Here is a 23,532-nt window from a genome sequence, read left to right on the forward strand (position 1 = left end):
TTTCCTTCTGTTGCCTCACTTGAATTACACATCAATAAGATGCATCCAGGTACTGATACACCATTCTACAAGTTGAATCAGCTGCAGGACAACAAAATACGCTGTGATATTTGTGGAGCTGCTTTCCGCAATAGTCGTGACCTCGATATGCACAGATATGCTGCTCATGACACAGTTGTCGGATTTCAGGTAAGTCACAATATAACACATCATCTATGCATGATTTTTAAAATTGGTTATTCAATAACTAAATACTCCTTCCTGTTTCACTGGTGCTGTGTTGGTCATTGCAGATCTTCAGAAAGTGCCCTTTTGCTGGTCATAAAACTGATAAATTATTTTAAAATGAGTTTTCTAAGCACTAAATTCCTTAAACATAACGTATAAGCAGGTATGACCAGGTCTGTGTTTTCTTTTTTCTCTTCCCTTTTCTTCACAACTCATCTTCATTTCATAAATAGCATAGATTTTGATGAGCTTAATCGTGGTGTTAATTCTCAGTATAGCACAAGACATGAAAAGAGAGAAGTTATAAAATTAATTATTTTTCTGTTACACTATATATAGTGTAATGTAACAAAGTGTTGTTTACTAATGGCTATAGTTATGCTTTACCATCTCTCCTTCAGCACGCTGATGAAATATATGAATTTGCTATCTGCACTAAGAAGTATTCTGCAGGTCTTCTGAATATCATACTTGGAAACTCACACAATTTATTTACAAAATCTTGTGTTCTTGTTAGTCAATATTATCTTATCGCTATATAGGCATAATGTTTTAATGGATCTATATTCCAGTGCAATGGTACATGAGCAGTTTCAGAGACTTTGAGATTTTATAATTAAATAGCACATTAGTAACATACATGGTTGGGGAATAGTTCTCAGGTTTACACACCGGTGGCAGTGTTGACACTGTGCCATTTTAAGACCACCACCTGGCTGGAAACCTGAGAGCTATTCACCTACAATATATGCTGGGAGAGCCTACATTCAATATAAAAGATGAAAGGGGGGGGGGGGGATGTTTACAGTCTAACATGGCACATCGGACATACAACAAGGACCACTTATCACATAGGAACTGGAGGTCACAAATGGCATAGGAGGACACTACAGTCATGAGAGGATGTTGTCACAAGGGGCGTCGCTGTATAAACATGGGTAGAGTTGCCATTCATGGTGTGGAAGGGTTGTGACTAACATGGCTAGCTACATGTACCGCGAAATGGCTGAGATGCATTTCATTTACTGTGCGGTCAACTGGAATGGACGAGAAGCTGTGCAATTATATCGTGCAAAATATCCCACACCACTGATGTCTCAACCCCCCCTCCCTCTCCTCCCCATCTGGTGCATTGTGCACGATAATTGCATCCGTTTCATTTCCAACATGTCAAGGCATTGCAATCGGGAGACTACAACAAGTGCATGGGATTTGCCTGGCGCTTTCTGCATGAATCCGCTGCAGACTGAAGCTTCGCAGCAAGTGCCCTCTTCACCAGTGAGGCTACATTCTCACTTGAGGGTGTTATGAACATTCACAATCTGTGAACGTGGGTGGATGTGAACTCACATGCTACATGTAAGCATGCCTCACATGTAAATTTACGCTTAATGTGTGGGCTGGCATCATTAGAGACTGTTTAATTGGGCTACCGAACCAACTTCATGCATGCATGTATCTCATATTCATGTGAGAGGTTTTGCCAGGCATGTTGAATGATGTTCCGAAGCCTGTTCAAAGCCACATTTGATTTCAGCATGATGGATACCCTGCACATTTCGGCAAACAAATGAGGGCATATCTGCAGGCAACCTTTGCTGGCTGATAGATTGGTCACAGTGGGCCAGTTGCATGGCTACCACAATCACCTGATCTGTCCCAAATTGACTTTTTCCTGTGGGGGTATGTGAAGAGCCTTGAGTATGAAACATCTGCTACATCACTGTAGGACTGATTGGGCAGGATTGTTATGGCAGCAGGATGGCTTAGAGAAACACCAGCAGGGTGGATTATAGATACACCAGGTATCTTTGAGACGGTGCATTATTGAAAGCAGCATCAATGCCAGGAGTGTCTCGATGCTGCTGGACAAAACTTTGAGCATCTCCTGTAGAGGGCATTCATTTGTAGCATGTGACTAAATAACTGCAATGCCATTTAGTAGTCCAGGATGGCATTTGTGACCCTCAGTTCCTACGTGATAACTGATCATTGTTGTTTGCCTGATGTGCCCCGTCAGTTTGTAAACTTTTTTTTTAATCATCCTGTACATAGTTTTGACTATACTGGGTGTACTGCAATCTACATCACTTAAACTTGGTCCCCTCACATTTTTCATCCCAAGTGGAACAGGAACCATTTTTTGTTGATAGTAAGTCACTTACTGCCACAAAATTCATTTTCAATAAGATCTGGATCTTGAATGTAAATGGTTATTTGTTGCAGACAAAGAACCTGCTACACTGAATTTTTATATTTTTTAAAAATATTTAATGTATGTAATTCACAAGTTAAATTTTTGTCATTTTTGCAGGACCTCACTTTTGTTGACTTCTCCAGCTCAAAATTTCCACATATTGCCCGTGCTGTGTGTGAACAATCCCTGCACCGGCCATCGAAAGCAACATGTCCGAGATTCCAGTGCCTCCACTGTCACCGATCCTTCCCCTGCGATAGTGCTCTTAAGATTCATATACATGCTGGCTGTGGCTTGGCAGCGACGACTTCTTCAGATAGTGCTGAAAGTGATGGTCCTACTGATCTCAGTTGTCACTCAGGAAGGCGGCAAGTCTCTCCATCAGAATCAGAAGATGAAACACCTGAAGAAAAGAAGAGGCATGATTTCTTTTCATGCCTTGATCTCCGTAATAAAGTATCATCTCAGGTAAAAATAAAGACAGTTAACAGTATCAGTCTTGAAGGCACTGTGGTTTTTTTTTTTTTTTTTGTAGTGGTGGTGGTAGCAGTAGTAGTAGTAGTAGTAGTAGTGGTATAGTAATACTGATGCCACATAGAGATTATGGTTCACATTTTCAATAATATATTTAATCAACTTTTTCCAGGTGCCTTATGAAACACCTTCACCGGGACCTCAGTTCAAGGAAGACAGTTTGGAGCAACCTTCTGACTTTTCAAACTTTGATCAGTCACCACAAATGGGCACTAGAGATTTGGCAGATATTCAGAGCATGATCTCTGTAACATCAGTTGGTGGGATATTGCCAGAGCTCTCCAAATCCCCATCTCCTCCTCCTCCTCCTTCATCATGCCATAGTGCCAGTGGTGATCTCACACCTCCAGATTCAGCTGTCAAAGAAGAGGAACAACAAGATCTATTTGCTGCAGAGTTTCGACGCATGAAGTTGCGTGGGGAATTCCCGTGTCGACTGTGTGATGCAGTTTTTCCAAATTTACGAGCACTCAAAGGTCACAGCAGAGCACATTTGTCAGCAGGATGCTGCAATGTGTGTCCGTTCACCCACTCTGATCGCACTATTCTTCTGCGGCATATGCGATCTCACAATGGAGACCGCCCTTATGAATGTGCTCTATGCAACTATGCTTTCACAACCAAGGCCAATTGTGAGAGGCATCTGAGAAATCGCCATTCCAAACTGTCTCGTGATGATGTGAAAAAATCTATTATTTATCATCCTTCTGAGGATCCTACAAATGATCCAGAGCTGCAGGGGAAGATAACAACAAAATTAGATGTAAAGAGGAGTCTTGTATTTGCATCTGGCTCATCAGAAGAATACAGCACTGGACATCTTCTGAGTACAGCATTGTCACATTCCAGACCTGATATCACCAAAGAGACCACTGAGGAAGCGAAACTAGACATTCCCATGTCATTGCAGGAAAGATTACGGCCCACTGCTACTACTGATACTACAAACGACAGTGTAAAAACACCATTACTAATAGATAAACCAGACAAGATAGAGGACCCAACCATTTCTTGTAACACACTACCACAGGTATCAGAGGAGAGTCTAATGTCTGTGACTGTGAAGAAAGAGGAAAATGAACATGAACCAGAGGCAGAGGTAGAGGTAGAGCCTGAAGATGTTCAGCAAAATATACAAGACAAAGAAACACTAGTCACTTTCACAAACCAGTTTTCCAGTTTAGTCAGTCAAAGCCAAAGACCTATATGTAGCTCAGCTATCACGTGTGGTGCAACACCATATGGTAGAGATGTAAATTCACCATTGGATCTCAGTATGGATGCCTTGGACTTGCGCAAGAAGAAGAAGAAGGAACCCTCACCGTCACCTCCCCCATGTAATTCACCATTTCCTTCAGCAGATGATGATGATGAAGATGCTGAAAAGCCTCAGGATTTATCCAAAAAGTCTGCTACTCCTGTGTCATCTAGTCACTACACTGACAAAATCCGAAAATCTCTCTTTGGAACACAGGTCAAAGCTGAAAATCAAGTCCCCTTAGTAATGAGCAATAGCCCTGGCTCCATTTTGGCACAGCATATTTTGAACACAGTCAGCAATCATGCTTCAAATCTCCCACCTCATCTTAACCAGAATCCTCCACAGTCACCCAATACAGATGTTCCTGCAACCAGATACTTTCCACAGTTTGGTTCACCATACATATCATCTATTTTCCCTTATTTTTTGATGCCCTCACCTTCTAGACCAATCTTTCCTCCCACATCAAATTTGCAGGAAGTGGAAGAAATGAAGGAACGTCTGCTGCAAAAGGAATTAATTCGTGAAATACGGCTCACTTGTGGTGGAAAAGTATTAAGTGCAGTGCCTGGAAATGAACAGATTAATAGACACCCACAAACTTTCCAAGACTCTTCAAATGATTTCAGTAGCAGGTAAACTAGAGTACAGAATGTTTGTTTAACTAAATAAACTTCTGATAAGTGACACATTGAGATACTTTAATTATTATTATCAAATTTTTAACTATGGGGAACAATGCTGCACCAGAACCCAAATTATATCATACTTTGCAATAATCCAAATAACTATAAACACTACAGCAGGAGTGACATAGACTAACACAGACTTAATATTCTTTTTGCCAGGAATGCCAGTATGAAGTTGAAGCAGGAAATTGACACCAATGTTCCTGTCCCCGTGGCTGAAAAGGCAGATATAATGCATCACATGCCACCAAAACCAGTTACTATATCCCGGGACCTACCTGCTGTACCATCATCCTCTGTAAAAATGGTGATCAAGAATGGTGTTCTGATGCCAAAGCAAAAGCAAAGAAGGTACCGCACTGAGAGGCCATTTGCATGTGAACACTGTTCAGCACGATTTACACTCCGTTCAAATATGGAGCGACATATAAAGCAGCAACACCCTCAATTATGGAGTCAGCGACAACGAACAGTGGGAGGACCAGGAAGGAGGCCACAACCACCTCCGAATGTTACCTGCACTGATATGCAAGATGTGCCCCATCTTCTCACTATTCCACGACCAGTTACAGAGGTGAGAGCTGTTATCTAAGATCCATTATACATTGCTTCAGTTGCAATAATGTGAATAAATATATCACTAGAACTATAATGCACTGTACCTACAAGTATTTATTTTATAATTTAGTAGCGATTTCAGTGTCTCAGTTCCTTCTCACTACTTTTTCTGCATTACACAAATTTAGAGTATTCAGTAGTACATGTTCAATCAAAACCATGCATAGGATTAAGTAATTACATCACTGCACTATTAGCTGGTTTCACATTCTACTTGAAACATTAAAAATTGCTTTACATTAAAATATTAACTACTTAAAATTTTCAAATAACTACCGAAACAGCGTATGATACACTGAAGAGCCAAAGAAACTGGTGTACCTGTCTAATATTGTGTAGACCACCCGCAAGCACGCAGAAGTGCTGCAACACGACATGGCGTGTACTCCACTAATATCTGAAGTAGTGCTGGAGGGGCTGATTCCGTGAATCCTGCAGGGCTGTCCATAAATCCCAAAGAGTATGAGGGGGGTGGAGATCTCTTCTGAACAACACGTTGCAAGGCACCCCAGATATGCTCAATAATGTTCATGTCTGGGGAGTTTAGTGGCTAGCATAAGTGTTTAAACTCAGAAGAGTGTTTCTGGAGCCACTCTGTAGCAATTCTGAATGTGTGGGGTGTGTCATAGTCCTGGAATTGCCCAAGTCTGTCGGGATGCATAATGGACATGAATTGATGCAGGTGATCAGACAGGATGCTTATGGACGTGTCACCTGTCAGAGTTGTATCTAGACATATCAGGGGTCACACATCACTCCAACTGCAAATGCCCCACACCATTACAGAGCCTCCACCAGTTTGAACAGTCCCCTACTGACATGCAGAGGCCATGGATTCATGTGTTTGTCTCCATACCTGTACACATCAATCCCCTTGAGACAGTTTGAAATGAGACTTGTCAAACTAGGAAATATGTTTCCAGTCATCAGCAGTCCAATATCAGTGTTGATGGGCCCAGGTGACATGTAAAGAAGCTTTGTGTTGTGCAGTGATCAAGGGTGCACAAGTGGACCTTCAACTCCGAAAGCCCTTATCAATGATGTTTTGTTGAATGATTTGCATGCTAACACTTGTTGAAGGCCCAGGAATGAAATCTGCAGCAACTTGCAGGAGGGTTGTACTTCTGTCACGTTGAACGATTCTTTTCTGCCGTTGGTCCCACTCTTGCAGGATCTTTTTCTGGCCACAGTGATGTCTGAGATTTGATGTTTTACTGGATTCCTGATATTCCCAGTACACTCACGAAATGGCTGTATGGACAAATCCCCACTTCATCGCTGCCTCATAAATGCTGTGTCACATCGCTTGTGCGCCAGCTACAACAACATATTCAAACTCACTCATCTTGATAACCTGCCATTGTAGCAGCAGTAACCGATCTAACAACTGCACCAGACATTTGTTGTCTCACATAGGCATTGCTGACAACAGTGCCATGTTCTGCCTGTTTCCATATCTCTGTATTCGAATATGCATGCCTATACCAGTTTGTTTGGTGCTTCAGTGTAGATGGGTGACTGAGTTTTTCAATACTTCGCAGTAATCTCACTGTTTGATACGATGCTTGCCGGCCATTGTGGCCGAGCAGTTCTAGGCGTTTCAATCTGGAACCGAGCGACCACTATGGTCGCAGGTTCGAATCCTGCCTTGGGCATGGATATATGTGATGTCTTAGGTTGGTTAGGTTTAAGTAGTTCTAAGTTCTAGGGGACTGATGACCTCAGATGTTAAGTCCCATAGTGCTCAGAGCTATTGGAACCATTTTGATACGACACTGGCCTTGTGTTAAAGGTGAAGCAACTATGTCCCACAGCAATGTAAAATTCTTGCTGCATCCATTTCTGAAATGACAATTACTGTAATCCCCAGTTTGCCTTCTATTCTCCAATTTACAAACTATTGCTTAGAGATGAATAAAATTTGGCATTTATTTGCAGTTTTTTTTTTTAAATAGGATTTTCCCTTAATGGATCTCTGTCAGTGGCAACGTGATCCACAGAAGTTAGCACATACCTTACATTACATTTTTAACATCCACCAGATGTCACACTGAATGTACATATCTCTCCAACCAATAGTTAATTATGAGTATTTTCTCCAGATGCACAATGTAAAAGAAAATATGAACCTTTCTCATCAGCCATACCCTAATGCATGTGAACCTACTGATATCATCTAGATACATATATATTTATATCTAAAAACAAAGATGCTGTAACTTACCAAACAAAAGCGTTGGTATGTTGATAGAGACAATAACAAACACAAACACACACACACAAACACACACACAAATTTCAAGCTTTCGCAACCCACAGTTGCTTCATCAGGAAAGAGGGAAGGAGAGGAAAAGATGAAAGGATGTGGGTTTTAAGGGAGAGGGTAAGGAGTCATTCCAATCCCGGGAGACATATATATTTATGTTTATCTAACACATTTTGGTGTGGCATTGTTTATTTCTCTGCTGTGAACTTCTCTTACAGTTGTGCTTCAGCTGATATCCACACTACCTACAAGTCTTCATATACAGCTTACACTACACTAACATCACTTTCAGATTATGTGCAAAATATTGAAGTTGCTCTTCTAAGATCTGGAGTTTTTACACTCTGTTTACAGTACTTCGACATGCCTTAATTGCATTTGTTGCTAATAATGAAAATCAACTGTGATTTTCATCTTCTCACACCAATTAATTTCCAAGATTCTGAGAGAGGTTCTGTTTTATAATGGACATGTCTTTTACAAGCTTTGATCAGACATGATTCAAGAAAGTAGCAATCTAAATATGTCTGAAAGAAAATTACTGGGCAGTCCTGCAAATCATCTGATAATCTGAAATGAAGGAGTGAAGATATATAGGAGACAAGGTACTGGCAGAAGCAGAGCTGTGAGGACGGTGCGTGAGTCGTGCTTGGGTAGCTCAGATGGTAGAGCACTTGCCCGCGAAAGGCAAAGTCCTGAGTTCGAGACTTGGTCCGGCACACAGTTTTAATCTGCTAGGAAGTTTCAAGATTTCTATTAGTTGCAGTGTGGGTTGCATTGTTCACTGTAAATACACCATCGTTCTTGCTGCATCCAAATAAATGTTTTACTTAAAAAGTTGTGTGGTCATGGAAATGTCAAAACCAACTTCACTGTGCTCATGGCACTACTGTTTGCCTTTAGTGCAGATAAACTTCAAAAAGTAATTTGGTGATATTCATTCATTAGACAAATTTAATAGAGCAAGTTGGAAATTAGGCCTGACAATAAGGCTGAAGTAATGTATAATAAAATACACCAAGGAGAGAATTGCACAATGAGTTCATAGAATAGCTGACTAATTCTTGTATTCAGAGCAGCTGAAAACAGTGGAAGGAAAAGAGATAAACAGAAGGTAAAAAAAAGTCTGAAGTGCTTTTGGGAAAGCAAATAAAATTTTCAGAATTAAACACATGATGCGTTTGAAAGAAAACTTTACACCCAGTGTGTAGTAATCAGTTCTAACTTACACCACGGAGACATGGACTTTCAGCCCCACTAAGGAGGAGGAGAATTTTCTGGGATATGGAATGAGTCAAGGTGTACATTAACAAAACATAAGGAAATCACAGAAACTTAATCTGTATAATGTGTTCACAATAAACTATCACTGTACTGCCTAATGCAAATTCATATGTATATCACCTAAATTTAAACAAGTAACCTATTCCTGAAAATACCTCCATCTATCCTTTCATTTTTCTGTATGGATGTGCTAATGTCATACTTCTTATTGATGAGGTTTCTAATGTTTTGATGGAGGATACTAAAGGCATTTTATTTAATATCCATGGCTTTGTCCAAGCTGCAGTATTTCATTTCACTAGCAGCTATTTCAACTGTAGGTATATTTATTTTGCAGCCCTGTCTTTCAGGTGAATTTACACTTAAAGAATATTTGTGGGATAATATGGATACTGCTTTAGTCACACTGGATATTTCTGAACGTTAGCCATGCAAGTAACCTCTTAGCAGGAGTGTACAGGTGCAAGCTATGCCATGTACAATGTAACTGAGTGTGACATCCATCACATCCATGTGTGAACATTCTCTTCCCTGAGTGACCCTCCAAGCTCTGCATTACCTTGCTCCACTGAATGCATCATCTGTGCTTATCATGCCACTCAGAGTGACATGTCCTTATCAGTAGTGACAGGAGCATTTCAGCAATGTACCAGGTGTGACTCTCAGTTGCACAATTAAGATTACAGCCTAAAATGTTATTTCCACCCCATTATTATTACATGATTTTATTCCCAAAGATCCTTCACCAAGAGCCTGAAGCATAAGTGATATTATGGAGCCCCGCCCTTGTCAAAAAACATTACATCCCAAAGAGTTCTCTATTGTTTCTGACATTCTCCTCCCATGACTGCTACCTTACAATAAGACTTTCTTGGTTGTCTTAAAATGATTCTTTCTGCATTTAGCCAGCATCCTATGCTCCTTACTCTCAGACCAGAACTTCTTGATTTGTCTGAATGCTTTTGTCCAGTCTTCAAACCATTTAACACTGCTGGAGACAGATAGGCTGAAGCTATAAGACTCGTGCCATCTCCTAGTTCTTTTCATTGATTTTGAATGCTTGACTGTAATCCAGCCTTCTAGTCTAGATCTGACATTACTCCTTTCAAAAATTATTAATTCTTCTCGTAGTATTGCCAAATCAGCTTGGAGTTTCATGATTAAGTGCTATTTTTCCAGTATTGTGTAGCAGTAGTGACAAGCATAATTTCTCATGCAATTTATATTAAAACACTCACATAAAAATCATTTGAAGACCATTTATAAAGTGAGGGGATTCACTGAGTAATGAAGAAATGCAGTTTGGGAATTACTAGGGGAGACAATAAAATAAGATATCAATTACAGTGAAATCCTGCTTTTACACTTTTCAAGACACTTCAAAAAATGGTGTAAAACATGGGACAATGTAAAATGTGGAAAATAACATTTTCATGATACATGTACGTAACAGGCACCAAAAGTCTTGTCGGGGACTTATTATCTAATGAAGCTTTATTATCGAATAAAAACTGCTATTTTATTGTGTCCATAATCTAGGATATAACACTTCGTTAATACTATGTACAAGAGTATTTTATAACCACTTTGTCTTGTTAGTAACACATACATTGATTCATTCTAAATTTCTGATGGTTCTCCTTCTTGATGAGAACTTGACGAATCAATAAATCAGTTATTCAAGAAAATTTTTAATTATCCACAGGTTCTGAAGGAGCAGCAACGGTCTACATCCAGCAACAACTGCACAATCTTCAACAGTAGCAGTGTTACTTCCACTGCTGCCGTCACTCCCACCACTAGCATAAATATTGCAGCAACAGCAGTGGTGACTACCACAGGCACTACAGTTGTTACTCCAGCCACTTCCATGAGGAATGAAGATAACAGTCACAACACTAATAATTGTGGTTCAAAGACTTACATCTCAGATGAAGTGAAACATGCAATTGCTCAACAGCTGAAATCAAAATTGTCTGTATCAGCTGATGATGCAGATGATGAAGCTGAACTGGTCATTGATGAGAGTGAGCAGTCCCCGAACCCAACTCCGCAACCTCCAGTTCCTTCTATTACAGTTGTGTCACCAGAGGAACTGGAAATGAGAGCAGGAGTAGGCACAGACCTTGCTAGTGTCTCCAGATTGCTAGATGCAGCAAATCAACAAACCCATGCTTTCCAGCGATATTTCAAACTGGAGGACAATAGTGAGGAAGATGAGGATGGCCTTGTTGCTGGAAGCAGTGATGAGAACAGGTGAGCCTACATTGTACAGAGAAAGATGGCTGCTGTTGTGTAGATAAAATTAATCTTTATTTACCTGCAATGATTAAGTGTGAAGAACATGTAAACTACTCCTTCTTCACATGTGCGAGGAACACATTTCCATAAGTACAAGATTGATCCAGATCTCATTTTGTTTTCTTTCAAAGTTCTTTTTGTGCCTGCATAGGGTATCATGTTCGACTATAATTCCACATTTTTGCTGTCATGTTAGTCCCAGCCTGTCCTACTACAAGTAACCCTGTAGCCGTCAACTAAATACACAGTACATTTACAAGTTCTTTCTACAACAACTATTTCCAACCCAGATAATATCCACTTTATTGTGAGACCTGCGGCACCACTCATCTCTTTTACTGCAGTATTTAGCATTCAGTATGAGGATGCAGATTATTGATTGATTTCAAAGCATGGCACATAGATGTCATTGGCTTTTGTGAAATAATGCAGTGTCAACTCTGTCTGTACAATAGATTTGTTTACAAATTTTTTAAAGTACTTGTGTGTGTCTCACTGAAGTTGATAAACTGGAATACCATATTGTTATAAATAATTACATTTTGGGCAGTTTATTGTTAGCGAAACATCACCCAGTGTTGATGATGTAAGGAATTGCGCTTTCATTTGGAGTGTTTAAAGATATAGACACCTGAATTCGAATGCAGCCTTTCTTTAAATTATACTCACAAATTATTGAGCAAATTTACAATATAGTAATGTGCAATAAGTGATTAAAGGTGTGCGAAAGAGCTGATGTTGGGCATATTGGATTAAAGAGAAGAATTAACTATAAGAGTCCTTTTGTAAGCTGGGTTTCACATTTGGTTGACTGCTGACAAAAAGTAAATGCATATAAAGGTAAAAGTTTGGACAGTTTTAATATGAATCCATATTCCTATCTATTACTATGAACAACATGCGGATCCAACAGTTCATTCCAGAATTAAAACAGTACTTCAAACAATGGGTGAAACCTGTGGTCCTCCACTAGAAAGAACAAAGGCAGTTTCACCTAGTGGACTGCTTATAATGAATGATTTCAGGAATGCAACATAGAATGTTCTGATAGATTATTTTACAAATGGTAAATCAATAGCTGATGAACACAACAAAAGCATTCTGTTCCATTGGACAAAAAAGAACATTTAAGGAAAGTCCTGAACTGCAAAGAGGTGGAAAAATCAATTTCTTCACCTTAATGCAGCCACTCACAAAAGATTTGGCAGTGAGAAAATAGAGGGCTTTGAAGTACAAATTGCTGGAATTGTCACACAGAAGATCACAACTAGCACATTCTGATTTCTACCTGCTCCCACATCTAAAACCATTAGTGCCGAAAGTTCAGTGACTCCACTGATGATGATCTAGTAGCTGGAGAAAAGTATTTTCTGCTTCTAGGATAGAATATGCTACCTGAAAAAAAGAACTATGGATGAACTACATTGACTTAATTTGGTCTATGCTGAAAAATAAGTGAATTTTTTAGTCTCTGCTGCCAGCCATTGAACATTTATCATTTGTTCTTGAACAATGGTCCAAATTGTCACCACAATGTAATGACTGATTAATGTAATGACTATTGTTTGGTTTAGTAAGATGAATTTTTATTACAGGTCTGAGACGGAGCTTACACCCCCATCAGATGTCAAGAAGAAAAGTGCATATTCCCTGGCACCAAATCGTGTCTCGTGCCCTTACTGCAACCGCAAATTCCCGTGGTCATCCTCACTAAGGCGTCATGTCCTGACCCACACAGGTCAAAAACCATTTAAATGCAAACACTGCCCACTGCTTTTCACTACAAAATCAAACTGTGACCGTCATTTATTGCGTAAACATGGCGGAAGTAGTGGGAGTCAGGCTGTTAATGCAAGTGCAGTTGGGAGCGCAAGCAGCAGCGGGGAAACTTCTCCTGGGGCAGTAAACTCTGCAACACGTAACGTACCTGAACGGCCATACAAATGTCACCAGTGCCCGAGTTCAACATTTTCAACTCAGAGCAATTTGCGTAAACATTTGTCCACGAAGCATGGGAATCAAACTGGCAGTAGTCCCACTGGTAGTGGTAGTGATGAACCATCGTCTGCAGACCCCGAAGTCAGTGTTCTGACAGACTCACCTCCTCCAACAACTCCTGTGCTTGTGGCACTACCTCCAGTGCCTGAAGCAAGCACAGTAGCCACACCAGCTGTGTCACCCGCTGCACCTCCTGCTGTGACTGTAGAGGAAGCCTCACCTACAGTGGTGCCCTGCATTGTACCCAGGTATGTATGCACACCTAATGTTTGGGCAGTATTTGTTAAGTTGATTTGATATGGACATTAAAGTTAACGATGTAGGATAAAAGATTCTAGGCTAGGTTAGCAATCCTGTTAGCTCTTACAACCAATGTTTCATCTAGATCATTTCAGTACCTTGATCAATTATACATGTTTTGGCTATTGAAATTATCTGAATAAAATGAATGCATTACATATAATATAAAATTTCAGGAGAGCACCTGTTCTTGGTCAGTAAGTGGTACAAAGAGGTACCATTCCTGACAGTATAAACTGTATCTGTACTGTATTTATTTGATACTGATGGCCACATCATGTAAAATAATATAAGACCTCTCTTCTGTGCACAGTACTCTTACATGATGTAAGGTTTTCTAATCTTGAGGTTTCATTTGCATGGTGAGTGTGCTTCTTATTTGATCAGACCCATCTATTAGCAACTCTTTTTGGTCTGTTGATGGCCAGGTTGGCAGAGACCATCCTTTTCCTTTATTTTCTACAATGATGGGAAACTTGTTCTTCATTACATGGTCATCTGGTTCTCAAAGCAAGTAGCCATGTCATCTCAGTCTGGATTCTGTACTCTTTATCATTAATGGGTGCTATTTTCATACACTACCACTTGTAAAGGATGACTTTTTGAATGTATGGAAACTAGATTACTCTACAGGTAGTGCTGAAAAGAAATGAAAGATTATGTGCAATTTATCACTCTGGCCATTTTTTTTTAGAAATTTCTGCTTTTCTTTATCTCACAAATGAGAAGTCAGAAGCTCATAAAAATAATTTGTACATAAAATGATCACATTATAAAGTTATCATCGAGCCGCTTAATCTAAATGAAGCACGTTTGTCACAAAATGGATAAAAAGTTTCAGTAGTGAACCAAATGAAAGCCTGTCATAACTTTGGAAATGATGCTTTCTCCAGGCTAACAAGCTCCTTCTGACTGTTGTCAAGAGACTGTGGCATACTTTTCCTTCTATGTATCTCCTGCATTTTGCCAAGAAGAACCAGAAGCCTCCCACTCCACTACTTGTTCCAATACCTTCATGCAGCTGCCTGTCCTGGCTACTGTTGGTTTCTGACAGTAAAAATTGACTATAATTATTGACTAACCTGTTGGTCAAACAAAAACTGAAGAGGAATTTCTGTCTGCAATTATCTGTATTTTCTGCAAGCGACATTTCCACATGCATTGAGAAGTCGCTCTTTATATTCTATATTGAATTTATCTTGAAGGTGTCACCACCTGACCATCGCAACCGGGGCATTCTATCTGAACGCAGATTTTGGTCAGGTGATTTCTGTACAGCTTAAACCTTGCTGCCGAAGATCACTCCTTCTCTAAGATTTGTTTGTTGTACTTTATCTTTGGTGCAAGCAGGAATTTTTCTGTCACACAAGACCGAAGTAAGTGCTGTTTTATTGTAATATGTGGCTATCTAATGGCTAACATCTGTGTCTATAGCTCTATTGTCTGATATTACTGATTGTAGACATTTGAATATGATAACAGTTGGTAATTTGGTTCTTTTGAGTTGGACACTGCCATTGGACAAGTTGGGATTGGTATTGTAGTAGTTGGAAAGCACTCTTTAATGCCTCTCTCTGCTGATCTGAGGTCTGTCCTCTTTTTTGTTTACTTTCTGATTTCAGCAACATATCACCAATGCTCGAAAGATTCCGGGGGTGGGGGGAGCTTTTGTATTGAGGCAGTCAGGTAATTCATAAAAAATACTGAACAGGAATGGGCTGAGCCTACTGCTTTGATGTACGGTACCTCAAACATTTTCATCCAATTGTTCTGACATGCATCATGCACAGTTGTATAAGGTGATGAAATAAATTTATGATTTAGATGGAATTTTGATTATAAGCATTAAAGTTAAAATAATTTGGAAAAAAGTCAACAGTTTCACCTTACAAGATTGAGTTAGCTTCCAAAAACATATGCATTAAATTTCCACTGTGATATAACTGTAACATGACCTTGATGAATGATTTCCTAGATGATTTGTTTTGCATAGTAGGACATTTCACTATAGTGTTCTGATGCTTTAAAATTACTTGTTTGTAGAAATGCACATAATGCAAAAACTTTTCAAAAAGTAGAAGAATTTGTGATTTGTAAAAACAGCCAGTGTCCACTTAACCCTATTCCTTAAGTAATAATTTGTACCTCAGTTCAGTACTATTATGATGTCAAAATCAACTTTCAGCTAGAGAAAGGTTGTAATGAGTGGTATTAATCTTCCAGCAGATTATCTTCACAACTAAATCAAACTCCTGCAGCTGTGGACACATTGCCATCTTCTGAGCTGCCATTCAAGTGTCACTTATGTGATGGGAGTTACGCAGAAAGGCAAGATGCACTCAATCACATACAAGAATGCCATACTGCTGAATTTGAACTACTTGTAATGAAAGGTGCCCTTGAAGCTGCTGAAGACAATAACAACATCAGTAACAGTGGAGCAATGGGTGTTGTTAAGGAAGAAGGAAACCATACGCATGTGGCACAACACAATCCAGAGGAAGGGATGGAATCAGCCAGAGGAAAATTTCCAGATTATGCCAACCGGAAGGTGAGTTGCACAGATCAGTGGTCATCTTCAGTAGCTGAAATAGTGGAAGCATAGACTTTCTTCAGCAATATTATCCAAAGGATAGACTGCTACTCACCATGAAGATGACACATTGAGTTGCAGATAAGCACAACAAAAAGACTGTTCATTTCACATTGAGCTTTTGGCCAGAACCTTCTTCAGAAAAGAAAACACACAAACACTCACATATATTCACACAAGCAAGCACATCTCACACACGCGAGTGCTGTCTCTGGCCAGATGCAGTCAAGCAACAATCCAAGAGTGGGGCAGGGAAGGAGGGAGGATAGCGAGGTACGTGTAAGGGGGGTCCTGCTGCCTGGCAGAGCCTGCAGGTCTAGAAGGTAGCCAGACAAGGCTGTCAGGTGCAACCTTCAGGAGGTTGTGGTGAGTGGGGCAGGGGGAGTGAAACAGGTAGCGGAAAAGGAGATGGGCCAGAGAAGGTGAAAAAGACAGGTGGGTGCATTGGCAGATTGGCAGAGAGCAGCGCGTGATGAGGATGAGGGGATGTGAATTGGGAGGAGATGGACAGAGGGGGTGGAAACTGTTGGGTGGAGGGTGTGGTAATAGGAGGTTACCATAGGTTGAGACTGGGATAATTTGGGAAACTGAGAAAGAATGACTTCCAGATTAGTAGTTAAGAGAATATGGTGGTGGAGGGGTGATCCAGATGGTGCAGATTGCAAAGCAGCCATGGAAGTGAAGCATGTTCTGTTCAGCTGCACCTTGTGCTGCAGGGTGGTCCACTCTGCTTTGGCCACAGTTTGGTGGTGGTCATTCGTCCTGATGGACAGCTGATTGGTAGTCATACCAAAAAAGTTGTACAAGGATTGTAGCAGAGCTGGTATAAGGCATTGGTGCTTTCCCCAGGCAGCCTGGCCTCTGATGAGGTAAGATAAGACTGTGACAGGTCTGGAATAGGAAGTACTGGGTGGGTGGATCAGGCAGGTATTGCAAATAGGTCTTCCACAGGAACATGAGGGGTTGGGACTGGCATAGGGATGCACTAGGATGTTCTGGAAGTTGGGTGGGTGATGAAACACCACTGTTGGAGGGGTGGGAAGAATCTTGTGTAGGATGTCCCTCATTTCAGGGCATAACGATAGATAACCAAAGCCCTAACAAAAGAAGTGGTTTATTTGTTCCAGTCTGGAGCAGTATTGGTAGGGTGACCAGATGCAATTGTTTAATTGTTTAAAAAGGAGGACAAACAGCTTGAAAAAGGAGGACAAAGGAAGAAAAAAAGAGGACACATCAAACAGGTCAACTGCAGATGAGGATACCACCAGTCAGCTTTGGACAAGTCACGTGACTGCCGGGAATTACCGGTAAAACTAGTAGTTAATTGTTACTGGTGGTCAGGTGGTGATTCCCAGAGCAATATTTTTTATTTTAAATTAAAAACATGGATTGTGGTGACAGTGTGGCATCAATTGTTCGTATATTTACGCGCAGTTTTAAGATTTATCAAAGACGGCTGCCTAAACGCCACTCCTGATTGGCTACTTTCATGTGACTTGTCCAAAGCTGACGGGTGGTATCCTCATCTGCAGTATTCCCCATTAAACATACTTTCAATTTTAATAAATGGGTTTATTATTTATAGACATAACATACATACATTCCTTAACAATTATTGATATTTTAAGAAAAGAGCAATAGAACGGGACAAATTGTAAATTTAACTGTATTACGCTCAACTTTGCGAAAAAGCCGGACACTTGTAAAAATCCGCCCGGACAAAGAGCTAAAAAGGAGAACATGTCCGGATTAATCTGGACGTCTGGTCACCCTAGGTATTGTGTCAAAAAGGGGGCACTCCTTTGTAAACGGTTCTCATTGGTGGTGGTTCAAATGGCTCTGAGCACTATGCGACTCAACTTCTGAGGTCATCAGTCGCCTAGAACTTAGAACTAATTAAACCTAACTAACCTAAGGACATCACACACATCCATGCCCGAGGCAGGATTCGAACCTGCGACCGTAGCGGTCGCTCGGCTCCAGACTGTAGCGCCTAGAACCGCACGGCCACTCCGGCCGGCTCATTGGTGGTTGGAGCATTGGGTGTGTGTGCATATGGCCAGGGAAATCTGTTTGCTGACTAGGTCTGGTGGATAGTGTGTCTGTTTAGGTCTCTGTGAGACCTTCAGCATTCTGGGCAAGAGAGTTCTTGTCACAGCAGATGCACAGTCTCAGATGGCCGGAATGTATGGGAGGTATTTTTTGGTATGGAAGAGATGGCAGATGTCGAAATGCAGGTGCTTTGGTGGCTGTTGGGTTTAATGTTGACAGAAGGATGAATGGAGATGTGAGAGAGGATGTGGTCTGTGCCCAAGAAGGTGGCATGCTGGGCTGAGGAGGACCAGGTGAAATGGATGGGGAAGAAGGTGTTGAAGTTATGAAGGCCCCCTGAGTCCTCACCACTGAACCTGAACCAGAACAGGGGTTTTGGGTTTTGGAAAGCTGCAAAGGTCTACTTTAGATGGCCCATAAACAGGTTGGCCTAGGAGGGTGCCATGATTGTGCCACATATTTGTTTGTGTACCTTCCCTGCAAACGGGAAGTAGCTACGAGTTAGGATAAAGTTAGTAAGGCATTCAAGGAGTGAGGTAACAGGTATCGAGTCCAAAAGTGTTGGGAGGGGTAGTGTTCAGTAGAGGCAAGACCATGTGCATGAGGGAAGTGGTATCAACAGTGATGAGAGTGGATCCAGGAGGTAAAGGGGTGGGGATGGTGGAGAGTCAATAAAGGAAGTGGTTAATACCTTTGATGTGGGAGGCTAGGTGTTTTGGGCAACAGATTGGCGCTGTAGGTCAATGAGGGCCAAAATTCTATTAGTAGGGCCACAATGATCACATGGCATTTCGGGGCAGGATATCCCCATCCAGGGTATTTGGCCGCCTGGTGTCTTTTGATTTGATGTCGCTTCTGTGACTTGTGTGTTGACAATGATAAATGATGATGAGGACATCGGCAAATTAAATCTCTGAACCAGGCAGGAATTGGACCCGGGCTCTCGGCATTGCAGTCATCCCCACTGACCACTGAGCTATGGAGGTGGACAGTGGGGACAAAATAATAAGCAACAATGGGGCATCCAGGAGTGTTGGGTACATGGGGAGAATGTAGAAGATGGGTGTGTGGTGTGTCGGAGGGGTGAGGAAGGAAATGGATTTGAGGGAGAGGTTTTGGGAAGGACCTAAAGGCGGGTCCACACTGAGCGTGCCGTGCTGCGCATAATGGCTCTGCGCGCCCAGTGTGGACGGCGAACCGCGCTGCACCGTGTCGTGCTGTGCAGTGTTCCGGCTGTTGTCGGTACATCAAAGGAAGTGGAACGTTTGCGCGTGCTCACTTTAGACGGGGCTTCGGCTCACTCCATCTTCAGACCGTGCGCGCGCTCCAACTGGAACACGGTGCGTGCCTCGGAGCGGCACGGTGGGGCGCGGACGGCACACTCCCCTCTGTTACAGCAGGGCGCGGGCTGCAGCAGCACAGTGCGGTGCGCTCAGTGTGGACCCGCCTTAAGGCTTTAAGCAGGGATTGGAGGTTATGTTGGACTTTAGGATGGAATCACTTTGGCAGAGTTAATAGGTTGACGAGTCAGATAATTGGCAGAGGCCTTCTGACATGTTCACAATGACAGTGGTGAAACCGTTGTCTGCAGGTAGGACAGTTAGGTCAGGGTTTGTTTTGAGGCTGCTTATGGCTTCCTTTTTCTGCTGAAGGTTGGTGTTCTTAGTAAGGGACCTCATGAAGGGTGGTGAGGCCAGACATTCTGCTACCTAAAATGCTTGGTAAATGTTTGTGTTGTGGTGGACATTCAGTAACTTTCCATGTTATATGAAGGACCTGTATTGTATATAAACAATGGTAGGAGTAAAGGTAACCACTCACAATATAGTTAAGACATGGGGTTTTAACAGGACTAGATTGAAATCGGCACAAAACTCCTTCCTCAGAGTTATCATACCAACAAAAACACATGAGGGAAGGGAGGACAACAACTAAGAGGGAAAGCCAGCAAGGTAACAAGATAGAAATGTGGCTCCAGTGCAACCACTCTGATCAAAATACAGGCAGCTGTATGTGGAAAATGACAAAGTAGCAAGAAGGTTGTGGGAAGGGAGGAAGGAAGGAGATGGAGGAAGAAGAATATTACGTAGGGGAAATTGTGAAATGAAGCCAGAGGCATGAGGGGCAGGGGCAGGGGTTACTAGAGGTTGAGGCCAGATTGTGGGTTTGTAGAATGGCGTCTAAAAGCAATTCAAAGAAGCTGGTATGAGTGGTGGGAGTCTACATGGTACGGGTACAGCTAATGAAGTTAAGCATGCTGTACTGTACTCTGTGGCATGCTTTGGTACTGGGTGATCAACTTCACTCAGTTTAGCAGTGGGCACTCATTTGGGTGCACAGTTGTTGGTGGTCATGCCCACATAAAAGGCTGTGCCTCAGTTACAACACTGTTTATGTATTACACAACAAGTTTCATTTGGCCCTGTCTCTGATAGGGTTGGATATACCTGTGAGGGGAATGGAATATTATGTACTTGGTAGGTGCATAGGACATGTATTCCACCAGGATCTTCCACAGGGATATAATACATACATAAAGTGGTTGAGGTAATATATTTCACATAACTCCTTTTTGTATAACTATCTGCATCCTGCATTCATCCACCCATTGACACATTTCCTTCCTTTAGGACATTTTATGAAACTTCAAGTAATGCACTGTCAACTAGTAGTTTGATGTTGCTGGTTAATATTACAGCAACTGTGGGTAGCAAATTATCTTCGCTAATATTGAATGCCTTTGAGAGGTTCTTATACGTAGTCATCAGAATTCCTCATGTCTGTGCCCTGTGATGAACTTGTCATTAACTTGGTTCACTGGCTGCAGCATCCAAAATTATATGAAGGAAGGTAATGCTTGGGCCGGAACACACCCTAGGGATGAGTGAACAGTAGTCACTCAGTTGTGTTTTTCAGCACGCACCTTACTGTGCCACTGCTCTTCTGGAAATGTCTCTGTTATAGTTATAAAATAGTGCATCTGATAGAAGTGAGCAGCAGTTGGCCACTCTGCTGGTTGGCTTTTACAGTTACAACTGTGTTCAGTCAGCTGATATTGGTAAAGCCAGCTTGCACATAAACCACCCACAGTTGGCAGTTAAAAAATACTGTGAGCTCATGCAAGGCTGGCAACTGATGGAGTGCAACCCCGGTTCCTCCATCCCACACCCCTACTCCAGTCTTATGGTATAAAATAATCTGGATACACTACCACAAGTAAACCTTTAGTTTTTGTTACTGCGATTTCAGTTCTGTGGTACTTTCTCATCGTCCCAGCCATCCTCTTCCCGGCGGGGTCAGGGATTTTCACCTGCCTCGAGATGACTGGGTGTTTGTGTTGTCCTCATCATTTCATCATCATCCAGGAAAGTGGCGAAATTGGACTGAGCAAAGATTGGGTAATTGTATGGGCGCTGATAACCACGCAGTTGAGCGCCCCACAAACCAAACATCATCATCATCATCCAGCCATCCTCTGCTGTATCTGACACAATAATAATTTGAATCTAGCCTCACACCCTCTATACTCAAGAGTCATAAAGTTTTCTGTTGTAAGTAAGTTGAAAAGAGCAAAAATGTAATTGCCATACATCACGTAGAAAGTATGTCTATCAATGGAAAAAAGTCCTTCTTCTGAAATAGAAAACACACCCATTGTCACACAACTCATTGTATTTTAGAATAAGCCCTTCTTGTTCGTAAGCTAAATGTTTAGCAGTCTTTTCCATTGTGCCTGTTTGTGACTCGTTAGCTCCTCTATGTGGTTACAAGTAGTTTGCCCTTCTGTATTGTTGTTACAAATAATAAGACATCAACATGTTACTGATTAATTACTTGGACTGCAGTTTGGTTTTTAAATAATTAGTTGGATAAATCCTCATGTTTGTGCTCACACAACTATTTATGGGGCACCTTCAGACAGGAATTAATGATTGAAAACCTAAACATCTCGACTTTGTTGCAAAGTACGTTATTCCATTAAGAATGATATAAGTCCTAGGCATTATTCGTTGAATGTTCATTAATGTATGTTAAAATTCATAGCTTTTACAGCAAAGATATTGTTTCATTGATTCATTTTGTCAGTAATGTTCACTGAAATTATTTTATCAATACCTATGGCAGACTATAATTATAGGCAAGTTTTTAAAATGGGAATCAACTAAAAGTACAGTTGTGCACTTAAATGTAAGTGTTGTTCTTTTTTTTACAGGTGATGTGTGCTTTCTGTATGCGACGTTTTTGGTCAGCAGAGGATTTGCGCCGTCATATGCGTACACATACTGGTGAGAGGCCGTTCTCTTGTGATGTCTGTCGCCGGCGTTTCACATTGAAACACAGTATGCTTCGACACCGCAAAAAACATGGAGGCTGTGCAGCAGCTAGTGTGACACCACTTGTGACTGAAAGTGATGGATGTGTAACTGTGACTGATAACAACAGCCCCCCGGGAAACAACAACAACAACAACAGTAGTAGCAACAACAACAACATCAATAGTAACAACAATAATGATGATGCTACCACACCGTCAGTTGTTAAAGGTCGGGGTGAATCAGAAGATGCGTCAGATCTCATAGGTAATCTGCTTGGCATCCAGGACCGTTCTATCATAGACAAAGCTCTCCAGGCTCGATCAGCCGATGATGCGGCAAAACTTCTTGGTGTCAAACAATGAAAGAGTTTCTCATGTCAACTTAGGGAATACAGACTGGCAGTTATCTGTGAAAGATCTAGAAACTGTTATTTACACACAGATCAAAGACTTAAGTAATATGGCAATAAACAAATTTTGGTGTGTATTGGACTTGAGGATAATTATATATTTAAATTTGTGATGTTGTCAGTATATTTCTATTATTTTGTTTGAACATGTGGTAAGATGTGTGGGTAACAGAATATTTGTTGTGTGGTTATTTTGTGTGTTATGTTTGCAGTGTTTTCTACCTCACGTTGTAGGATTACATATGCAAAAAATCATTCAAGAGTTTTCACTTTAATTTTTAAGTTCATTTAAGTATTATGCCATGCCAAAAAGTAGTTGAACACAATACAGTAATGATAAATGTACACTATAATGAATGTTAATGGTTATAGTCCTGTTGTAAATTATGTCTGAATGCTCTGGTAATACATTTTTACAACATAGCTTCATTAGTGTAAGTCTGTATAGTTGCTTAATGAATGAACATGTAGCTGGTGGGTGCACTT

General features: G+C 41.1%; 1 protein-coding gene across 2 annotated transcripts; it reads left to right on the forward strand.

Annotated features, from left to right (window-relative positions):
* LOC126092251 (ras-responsive element-binding protein 1-like) lies at positions 1 to 23,010 on the forward strand. Of its 2 annotated transcripts, none has more exons than XM_049907761.1 (8): positions 1 to 189; positions 2,543 to 2,893; positions 3,072 to 4,855; positions 5,069 to 5,483; positions 10,783 to 11,333; positions 12,974 to 13,624; positions 15,900 to 16,227; positions 22,535 to 23,010. In XM_049907761.1, exons 1-8 carry the CDS (start codon positions 40 to 42, stop codon positions 22,997 to 22,999), a joined length of 4,695 nt encoding a protein of 1,564 aa, XP_049763718.1. In that variant the 5' UTR covers positions 1 to 39; the 3' UTR covers positions 23,000 to 23,010. The 2 variants fall into 2 exon arrangements, with proteins under 2 accessions (XP_049763718.1, XP_049763719.1); XM_049907762.1 differs by having other exon boundaries at positions 15,903 to 16,227.
* The last annotated feature ends 522 nt before the right edge of the window (positions 23,011 to 23,532 follow it).

Source organism: Schistocerca cancellata, chromosome 7, assembly GCF_023864275.1.
Source record: "Schistocerca cancellata isolate TAMUIC-IGC-003103 chromosome 7, iqSchCanc2.1, whole genome shotgun sequence".
Classification (NCBI taxonomy): Eukaryota; Metazoa; Arthropoda; class Insecta; order Orthoptera; family Acrididae; genus Schistocerca; species Schistocerca cancellata.

Excerpts from the sequence above, each read along its gene's own strand:
- LOC126092251 (XM_049907761.1), top strand. The coding sequence starts at position 40 with ATGCATCCAGGTACTGATACACCATTCTACAAGTTGAATCAGCTGCAG. Across the intron at positions 2,894-3,071 it reads GTAATAAAGTATCATCTCAG|GTGCCTTATGAAACACCTTC; the intron begins GTAAAAATAAAG and ends AACTTTTTCCAG. Across the intron at positions 5,484-10,782 it reads TTCCACGACCAGTTACAGAG|GTTCTGAAGGAGCAGCAACG; the intron begins GTGAGAGCTGTT and ends AATTATCCACAG.